The sequence below is a fragment of the Rattus norvegicus genome, chromosome 20, assembly GCF_021556685.1.
Source record: "Rattus norvegicus strain SHRSP/BbbUtx chromosome 20, alternate assembly SHRSP_T2T, whole genome shotgun sequence".
NCBI lineage: Eukaryota > Metazoa > Chordata > Mammalia > Rodentia > Muridae > Rattus > Rattus norvegicus.
Genome location: NC_141553.1, coordinates 11,281,301 through 11,291,362, shown reverse-complemented (window position 1 = coordinate 11,291,362; position 10,062 = coordinate 11,281,301). Strand labels below are relative to the sequence as shown.

General features: G+C 55.3%; 1 protein-coding gene across 1 annotated transcript; it reads right to left on the bottom strand.

The window, feature by feature from the left end:
• Positions 1-1,397: 1,397 nt before the first annotated feature.
• On the bottom strand, positions 1,398-9,521 carry Gatd3a (glutamine amidotransferase class 1 domain containing 3A). Its single transcript, NM_001004225.1, is given in 7 exon segments — positions 1,398-1,992; positions 2,739-2,895; positions 4,025-4,117; positions 7,156-7,275; positions 8,592-8,705; positions 9,153-9,205; positions 9,377-9,521. Coding segments are annotated over 7 exon segments (801 nt in total). The 5' UTR covers positions 9,512-9,521; the 3' UTR covers positions 1,398-1,863.
• Positions 9,522-10,062: the final 541 nt, after the last annotated feature.

The window sequence follows — 10,062 nt, the reverse complement described above, 5'->3', positions numbered from 1 at the left end:
TCACTTCCCTCTCAGCTACCTGTGGCGTGTGGTAGACATGAGAAAGGACAAAGTCCCGGGCAGTGGCCATTCCTAAGCCTGGGTTCCACTTGTGCACCTTACCCTCCTGCAGCATCTATGAACACCAAGGCCGCACGGGAGGGCCTGCAGTGGGCACGGGGTCTAGGGGTACCTTCACCCTGCGGGGTGCTCAGAGGCCATTGTGTTCTTTCCTGCCGGGCCAGCACGGCACAGCAGGTGAACAAGCAGCTTCCGGTCTGCACGTGAAGGGGATAGATGTGGCTTTTGATGAGGTGGATGCTTCCTTCACAGAAGCAAACCGGAGGGAGCATGCCTGCCCACCAGACCCCCAAGGAGAACAGGTATAGGATAAAAAGCCCATGGGCGCTGCTTACCAAACGAAGGGTTTCTAAGTCGCCTGTCAAAGAAAAGGCCCAAGTCAGCCAGCGAAACCAACAGATCTCTGCCCAGGGATGCCAAGGCCAGAGGGGAGAGGTGACTAAGTCAACCCAGTAGAGCTGGGCGGCCTGCCGGGCTAACAGCAGACTGAAGCAAAAATATCTGGCAGGTGCATGGCGAAGGTTGTGCTGTCACAGCTGGCAGAGCCACACATCACCGGGCAGGGACTGTCACCCTGGATGGTCTTGGGTAGACTGGAGCAGACACTTTGTGTATGTGTGGGATGCGGGTGGGGCTGTGCTGGCTCTGTATTCACTGTGGAAACTCACGGAGCTTTAACAGGTCCTCCTCGAGGGAAGGGCATACCGGCCTTGGCCTCCCCGCTTTAGTAAGGAGTGAGCTCCTCAGGTTCTCCAGAAGGGGGCCCTGTGACCAGTAGTTCAGGTATCATGGGCGCATGCTATGCATAGGTCCTGGTAAGCGGCCTGGAGACCCAGACCACCAACAATCAGGGCCGCTGGAGAGATTAGCCTCCACACACGTGCACTGGGAGACGGCAACATCTAGCTATGGAGGTTACATCCATAGCTGACAGCGACATCTAGCCTGGCCTAAACCTGTTTCTGCCCAGCATCTGACATAACCGAGCTAAAGGATTGTCTTATAGTCCAGTGTTGTAGTAGTTACTGCCAAGGCCAAGGGACGCCTGGCTGCCTGGCCCTCTGGGAGAGAGTTCTGGAACAGATGTGTGCTCTGTCAGACCAGTTTGACACTTCTCCACGAGGGACCACCAGGGCACTACTGTCCTCTACTTTCCTTCTTTGCCCAGGTTATACAATCTCACAGCCTGGGGCAACTTCCCAGACCCAACCAGCAGGCCCCTCCAGGGGCCCACAATCAGTGATTTCTCCCATCTCCTGAAAACTCAGAGCTGAGACTTGGTGACACCTCATGTTACGGGGTACCATTCGCTAGTTTCAGAAGGCCTGAGACATGGCTGGAAGGAGTTTCCACTGTGGAAAAGAGTTTATTGTATGGCTGCAGGGATCTACTACAGAATCCCCCTGGCTGCAGTTAGCTGTGCTTACTCTGGACATATCTCCGAAGACTTGGAGCCTAAATGGTTTTCTTCTTTTAGAGCTTTAGTACCCGATCCATCAGACCTAGGACTGCACAACGTGAGTCCTTGAACCAGGCTCTGGAAAAGGTGCCCAGACCACCCAATGGGGACACACAGTGAGGCCAGCCCCCAGTGAAATTCCTGCTGCTACCTGGGGCCCTTGGTGAGACTCTGGCTTCCGGCTGATAGAAGCCAAGGTTGGACGCATAGTTGCAAAGCTCCTCCTTCAGGCACAAAGTGTCTATGCTTCTAATAGAACAGCAGCTCCCGTGTCCTGGCTGACCGGAGCACACAGGCTGAGCGTGCCACAGCGACGACGGAGGCCAAGCGTGGTGCTGGTGGTGTTACTTTCCCGTGAGTTCCAGCACCTTCTTCACCATGGCCCCAATCCCGTCGTGGATGTGGTGGAGTTCGGTCTCACACATGAAGGCCGGGGTGGTGACCACCTTGTTTTTCTGGTCGACGTGAGCTTCGTGAGTACATGTTAGGGAAAATCTAGCCCTAGGCAGGATCATGGGCATCGCACAGGAAGAGCCCTGCCCACCCCCCTCAGTCCTGCAGGCCCCCTGCTGCTCGATGACATCACACCAACAACGCACCTCTGTAAGAGGAGCTTCTAACTCACAGGTACTCGTGAGGAGGAAGAAACTGTGATCTGGGGGTAGGACAGTGCCTGGTGACAGCCTACAGGCTGGCCCCACACGGGGACGTAAAACTCACCCTGGCCAGCTCCAGCTGTGGAAACTGAGGGGCCCACTAGAGCCAGGAGTCCTGCCCACCGCCCCACACTGCTCTAGTTCCGTTCTATGGCCACCAGCAAGCAGTTCCTAGTCTTCCAGACGCCACCTCTCCCCCCGAACCCTGCCCCTCGCCTGTATTCCTCACAGGCTGCCTCCCCTTGGGATCAGGTATCCTAGCTGTGTGCTCCAGGCTGATTCGCGGCTGACAGGTCTCACTCTGTGGGTGCAGGACCACGGATCCTCCTCTGCCAAGCGAGGAGCCAGCTTCCTGCCAGCCTGCCTGTGGCACTCCAAGCCAGGTATATTCCATGACACTGGCTGGCCCTGTGCTCCTGCCCAGGGGTTCCCTTCAAGTAAGACCAGCAAATATAACTGGTGTAGGCATGGCGGCCTGCCACGATCCCCTCCGTGATCAGATGAAGGGGCAGCCTAATGGGCTACCTGATACTGACCACACTGACCAGCTGAGGAAAGGATATGGTCACACCCTTCACACAGTGCTTGGCACCCAGGGCTTTGACGGCTTCCGCGGTTCCAGCATATGGCCACTTGCCCCCCTCCTCTTGCTCATGGCCCACGGTGACCTCCACACCTTTGATCACTTTGGCTGCGAGGACAGGAGCGATGCAGCATAGGCTGAAAAGTCAGAGGAGCTGCGTGAGCACAGGGAGCACACCGAGGGAGGACCGAGTGTGTGAGCACAGGGAGCACACCGAGGGAGGACCGAGTGTGTGAACACAGGGAGCACACTGAGAGGGAGGACCAAGTGTGTGAGCACAGGGAGCACACCGAGGGAGGACCGAGTGTGTGAGCACAGCACACACACTGAAAGGGAGGACTGAGTGTGTGAGCACAGGGAGCACACTGAGAGGGAGGACTGGGAACTGAGAACAGAGTTCTAGTCTAGTCCCCAGACAGTGAGGCTTGGGAGTCTTGCCTCAGGCTTACCACACTGGGCAGTCAGGAACTGGGGCCTGAGCAGCTCTGGGTGGAGATGGCTAAGGGGAAGCTGAGGGTCCCAGGAAGCCAAACTCTACACTGCCACTTGGCTGGCCACTCGGCAGTGGTTCTCAACCTTGGGGATGAGGGTTGAACGACTCTTTCACAGAAGTTGCAAATCAGATATCCTGCATGTCAGATACTTATGATTCCTAACAGTAGTGAAATCAGAGTTATGTGGTAGCAGTGACATATGTTTATGATTTGAGGTCACCACAACATGAGGAACTGTATTAAAGTGTCACAGCATTAGGAAGGGTGAGAACCACTACTCTACAGTGTCCAGTACAAGTTATCCAGAGAGCAAGAAACAGCCTTGCATGCCATGACCTGTGACCTGGACCATGACCCTTAAAAGTGAGCTGCCCTGGTTGGGCATGGTGGCAATCCCAGTATTCAGGACGTGGATGGATCTCTGTGAGTTTAAAGCCAGCCTGGTCTATATACTAAGTATCAGGCCAATCAAAGCTATAGAGTAAGATTCGAAATCAACAGAAAACAGTGAGCTGCCCTGACACACAGGAGGCAGAGAGCTGTGCCCGATGTTCCAGCTCTGAGCCGTGCGCTGGACTCCCGTGGCTGCCCCACTCAGAAACCAATCCTGCCTCTACTGCAGCCATACATGTTCCCAAGCCACCTGTCTTCAGGCTGCTGCTGGTCTTACTGGGCTCCAGCGCTGGTGACACTGCCAGACTAAGAGCCCGCAGAGTCTGTCAGGAACTCCCATGGATTCCTCCCGTCCTCTCGAACCCGGAGCATCACCTACCCAATGGGCTTCTTGGCTCCGTGGAATTCCTTCAGGACACGCTCCACCTCCTTGTTAACCTTGCAGTCCTTCCCGTCCACAGCGAATGTGCTCCTGCCATGAGAGGAGAGGCTGTCCTCATCAGTGTCCCACGATCTGGCCCACTGCACACCAGAGGAGCTGCCCACAGTGTGGCTGTAGGCCACACGGAGAGCCTGCTGTCACACTGAATGCATGGTTGCTAATCTAGCTCCTCACTGACAGCCAGCCAGCAGGGTGGGAGGCAAGAGGTGGGTGGCCAGTCTGTGACTGCACTCGGCCTTCAGGGTCCAGGGACGGCCAAACAAACACAAAACCCCAAAGAGGGTTCTGGAAAAAGAAAGACAATTAGCCTAAAAGTAGCGGCCATTAGCACACCGAGTGTCTGCCTTGTGTGCCTCTTCTTCCTGGGAGTGTGAAGGCCAGCCCAGGGCAGCCGAGGAGGTGGGACGTTACCTATCCTTAGGGAATGCACCCTGGCAGAGCCCAGCACCTTTCTGTCAGGATGTAGCTTCCTGTGCTGCGGCCTCCAGGTCTGGCACTGAGGGGCCAGGTTTACCGTCAGGCGTTGACTTCTGTCAGCCAGACTTGCCAAACCAAATCCTTTCACCCTTTAATCAATGTCTCTGTCTCTGTCTCTGTCTCTGTCTCTCTTGGACAATGTTAAAAAGAAGCAACAAGCAAGACTTCAGGTCACCGGGGCCACCAGCGTGGCAAGTAGCACGACTCCCGGCACCCTGGACGCCATGTGGAGTCTGCACCACTGAGCAGCTCTCAAGCCAGCTGGAAACCACACAGAAGTACATCAGGCAGAGCAAGAGACCGATGTCGGCAGCGACCAACTCGGCCACACACGTGCGGCTTCTCTAGAAGATACACAAGGCCAGCCACAGTGCCTGGACCAACTGGACCGACACATCGCACGCACGCAGGCACGCACGCACGCACACACGCACACACACTGGACCAACACTACACACACACACACACACACTGGACCAACACTACACACACACACACACACACTGGACCAACACTACACACACACACACACACACACACACACACACACACTGGACCAACACTACACACACACACACACACACACACACACTGGACCGACACCACACACACACACACACACACACACACACACACTGGACCAACACTACACACACACACACACACACACACGCACGCGCACACGGGCACACACATACACACACGCGTGCACACACACTGGACTGACACTACACACACACACACACACACGCACGCGCACACGGGCACACACATACACACACGCGTGCACACACACTGGACTGACACTACACACACACACACACACACACACACACACACACACACACACACCCCACCACCTGCCAGGCCCCAGGTGCGTGAGCCAGCCACCCACTACCTCAGCCCTGTTAAACCTCAGTTGCCCTTCACTGCGTATGCACACTTGGGCTTGGCCACCGGCTGCCACATGTGCTGCTACCTTTCAGTGACAGCGGCGACCACCGACTAGCATGATGGCCTCATGGCTTCAGCAGCAGCCCGTGAGCGAGGACCTACCATTCTTCTGTAAAGGTCAGAAAGAATGAAAATGGAGGCTTCCCCACAGGGGTCAGAGGGCTCAGACATAGGTATAGAGGCCTGCAGCCTCCTTAAATGCCATGGAGACTCAACGCCAAGAACCTCTCACACTCCTGAGCCTAACTCCTAAGAGAACAAGGCAGCCGCGCAGACAGATGTGGCCTCTGGTCAATCTTCCACCAGGCAGGAGCTGACAGGCAGGAGTGATGAGCACAGCTTACTTTCCCAATGGAAGGGAGGACCCAGTGACACCATGCCCAGCCATGCTGTTATGAGGATGGGCTGCACAGGACCCGGTTAGGGTTGGCACTGCCAGCTTCACTGGTTTCAGGATGAAGTGGGTGGGTGCTACCCAAGGGGCTGAAGTATACAGAATCTGAGAAGAGACATTTTGACGGCAGTACGAAGGGTCAGAGGGTTCACATTGAGAAAGGCAGACTGGTGACACTTCAGAGCGTGAAGCCCCGTGTCCCTCCCTTCTGGGAGCAGGACACTAAGTGAAGTGCCTTGGGGGGTATTTCAGAGCCTGCTCAAGGCTCTCCCTGACAACCAGTTGGGTGAGCCCCTCCCAGGCAGGGTCCTGCTGAGGATGGTACCTCGAAGACCTCCATGAAGGCTCAAGAAAGAACCAACAGGAGCTGTGGAATGGACTCCCTCGAATGTATCTTGGGCTTCCCCCAGCAGCAGCTCAAACAGCAAAGCAACAAAAGGCCTTCCTCTTTCCTGGTGCCCCGCAGTTGTAAGGGGGTGTTCGACTTACAGCTCTACTGCTGTGAAGCAGAGACATTGTGCTCAAAGTGACTTGGAGAAGAAGGCACTGTTATGGATTCAGAGGGTTAGTCCATGGCGTGAAGTGTGACAGCAGGCGGGTGGGCGAGCCATCGGAGCAGGTCCGAGGGCTCACATCTGATCCGCAAGTTGGAGGGAAGAAGGGAAGGAGGGAGGAGGGAAAAAAAGGAGGGCGAGAAGGAAGAAAGGAGGTAGAATGATAGACAGACACAGACACACACATGAGTGAGTGAGTGAGTGTGTGTGTGTGTGTGTGTGAGAGAGAGAGAGAGAGAGAGAGAGAGAGAGAGACTGAGAGACCCTGAGACTGAGACTGAGAGGACCTAGCATTCACTTTTGAAACCTCAAGGCCCACCCCCCCAGCGACACACCTCCTCCAACAATGCCACACCTTCTAATCCTTCCAAAACTGTTCCACCAAATAGGGACCAAGCATTCAAACATTTGAGCTTGTGGGGGCCATTCTCACTTCTCACAGCAGCCCAGAGCAGAGGGAGAACGGCTCTGTGTGAGAGCTGACACTTGCAAGGGCAAGCGGGCAGAGTTTGCGGGGACCTGACTCCCAGCATGGAGGTCAGCCCACCCTGACAGCTTCCAGGCACTGCAATGTTCAGAGGAGGGAGCAGAGACCGCCGCCCCAGTGATCTTGTTAAAGTGCCCCCAGCCCACCCCTTGTAAAAGAGAGGGTACGCGTGTGGTCTAGACCCTTACACTTGGACACGCACAGGTTTTTGGCAGCCCCAAAGCCTCCAGGGAAAATGGCAGCATCGTGGTTAGCAGCGCTGAGCTGAGCCAGGTTGGTGATCTTGCCTCGGGCGATCCTTGCTGACTCAGCCAAAACGTTCCTGGAAGGAGCAGATGACACGAAAGATCAACTTGCAGGCAGGGCAGGGACACGGGCAGCACTGCAGACTCATCTTCAAGTGAGCATGCTCACACGTGGAGACTGAATGCTTCCCAGTTAGCACAGCCAGGCAACACCCGGAGACAGTGACAGGATTCTAGTGACCTACAATAGGCATTGCCAGGCTGGGGTCAGCAGGAACCGGAAGCCCACCAAGTATCCACAGCAGGCAGAAACCAGGGCTCCACACCAGAGAGGGGTTGCCTAAGAAGCCACTCTTCAGGATGACCGAAGCCACCTCATATGGGCTTGAACAACAGGAGGGAGAGGGAGATTCAGGAGCCAGGGTTCTGGATAGAGAAGGAAATCCCCAAAGAGAGCCTCGGCAGTTACACCATAGTTCCTCCTCTTACCTTTACAGTCTCAGCCCCCACCCAGCAAACAGGCCTCAGATAAGAAATATAGGTGTGCTGGGCGTAGAGTCAATTGCCTTTGATCCCAACTCTTGGGAGGCAGAGACAAGTGAATCTTTGCGAATTCAAGGCCAGCCTGGTTTATATATAGTGAGTTCCAGGCCTGTTAGGGCCGAACAGACTCTGTCTCAAAAACAAACAAACAAACAAACCCAAAAACCTGAGGCAGTGATGGAGTATGCCTCTTTAAAAAAAAATTTTTATTTATTCTATGCATATGAGTACACTGTGGCTGCCTTCAGACACACCACCAGAAGAGGGCATCAGATCCCATTACAGATGGTTGTGAGCCTCCATATGGTTACTGGGATTTGAACTCAGGACCTCTGGAAGAGCACTCAGTGCTCTTCACCACTGAGCCATCTCTCCAGCCCGAGAGTATGTGTCTTATCCTAGCACTCAGGAGGCAGAGGCAGGTGCATCTCTGAGTTCAAGGCCAGCCTGGGCTACAGAGTGAATTTCAAGATAGCCTCTCTATCTATGTAGAGAGAGGCTCTCTACATAGAGAAACTTGGTTTGGGAAAACAAAACAAACAACCCTTTCCCCCCCTACAAAAAACAAATAAAGGAACTAGATAAAGAAAGGGAACACAGTGCCTTGCAGGGTCAAGCCAGAACAAACCATGACCACCTCACGTCCAGAGGGAGGGCAACAGTAGTTACTGCTCTTCCCGTAAGGGTCACTGGGAGGTCAGAAACATTCTGCCCACAGCAGTGTATTTCCAGACTTGCCGGATGACAGCTGTTTTGAGGGACACATGTTTGAGCAAATAATCAGGAAGTCTGCGCTGTAGAAGGTGCACATAGGAACATGGCTCTCTCCAGGTCCTTTCCCTCCCCATACCTGCTTTCCTTCTCAGAAGGCTCCCCCTTGGTGTGGTCAATCACGTGCATCTGAGGGACATCAGGAGCAAAGATATGGACCTCAGCTCCGCCTCGGCTCAGGTGCACCAGGATCCTACGTGAAGAAAATCCACAAAGACATCACTTCCAAATGTCTCCTCCAGCCTCACGGCAGCAAGATGATTTTGCAAACGGACTTCCACTGAGTGCTAGTGTGTAGGACATCTTGATGCTTTTTTACGAAGCCAGGGCTCCTGCCACTTACAGACCTTTCTGCAAGGTGAGGGTAGAACCAGAGCGGGTAGGCAGGTATCCTTTTACTGACTGATGAGCAGCGAGGGTAGCTGACTCGCAGGTGTTACATTTTGGGTATGTGCAGGGCCCCGGGTTCCTGCCAGGCGTTCTGCCTTCACCCAGGGCCCGGGTGGCACCTTTTATGTCTCGGCTGTGCTAATTTTGGCTTTGGACTTATCACGATGCGAACCCACTGCGTTTGGTTACGACGCTCTGGCCATTTCTGCCTTTTAAACCAAGAGAATGTTTACAAACTCTGAGGACTTACGCTGAGGCCTCGTGGATCTCGGTTCCGTCATAGACTCCGCAGCCCGACAGCACCTGCAGGAAGAGAGGCACTGACGAGGGCGTGGACCCGACACGAAATTACCGAGGGTACCGGGAAGCTGAACCCCACCAACGGCCGACCTTGGGCGGACAGGTGATCGACCCCAGGCTGCGAGGACCGAGCAAGGAGAGGCACATGGCCTGGGAGTCTGACCCTGTACTCACCAACGCCACCCTGGCCCGGGGCCGCGGTGCGGAGCTGTGAATGGCTGCGCGCTGGGAGGTAGTCCGGTGGCGCCCTGAGAGCGGTAGGAGCGCAGAAGCCAACCTCGGCGACACCAGAACCCTGACAGCAGCCATCGCGAAGGGCAGACAGCGACAGTAGTGTCGAGAGAGCGTGCGCAGTAGGGCGGGGTCGCGCCTGGCCAATGGAGGAGCGCGCAGTGAGCCCTTTCCTGAAAGGGCCGGTGGGTGGGGCCGCGCTTGCGCAGTGAACGACTGTGAATGGGAACCCCAGAACCATTTTCCAGAGCGGACAAGCGGGATGGCGGGGCCGCAGTCCTCAGAACATGCCCCCTCACCTAAGAGACTGATTGGCTGTACCTGCCCAGTGAACGGCAGAGTTGGGACACGCCCCTTCCCGGTTCCGAAATGGCAAGCATGGTAGTATGCCAGGTTAGGGCCTTCCTGTGATCGACCTTGTGGTCCGGCCTGGTCTGCCTAGAGAAGGGAGCCCATCTTGGCGTATGTCACCCCGACCACCTACCGCAGCTCCAGTCTATGCAATGACTTAAAACTGATTTTAAATAATGGGATTGCAGCAAGCTCCTGCCATTGAGTCTGCTCTGGATTCCCTTGTGGCCTGAGAGGAGGCTGCAGTTCTGCTAGTCACTGTTCAGTGGAGGAGCTGA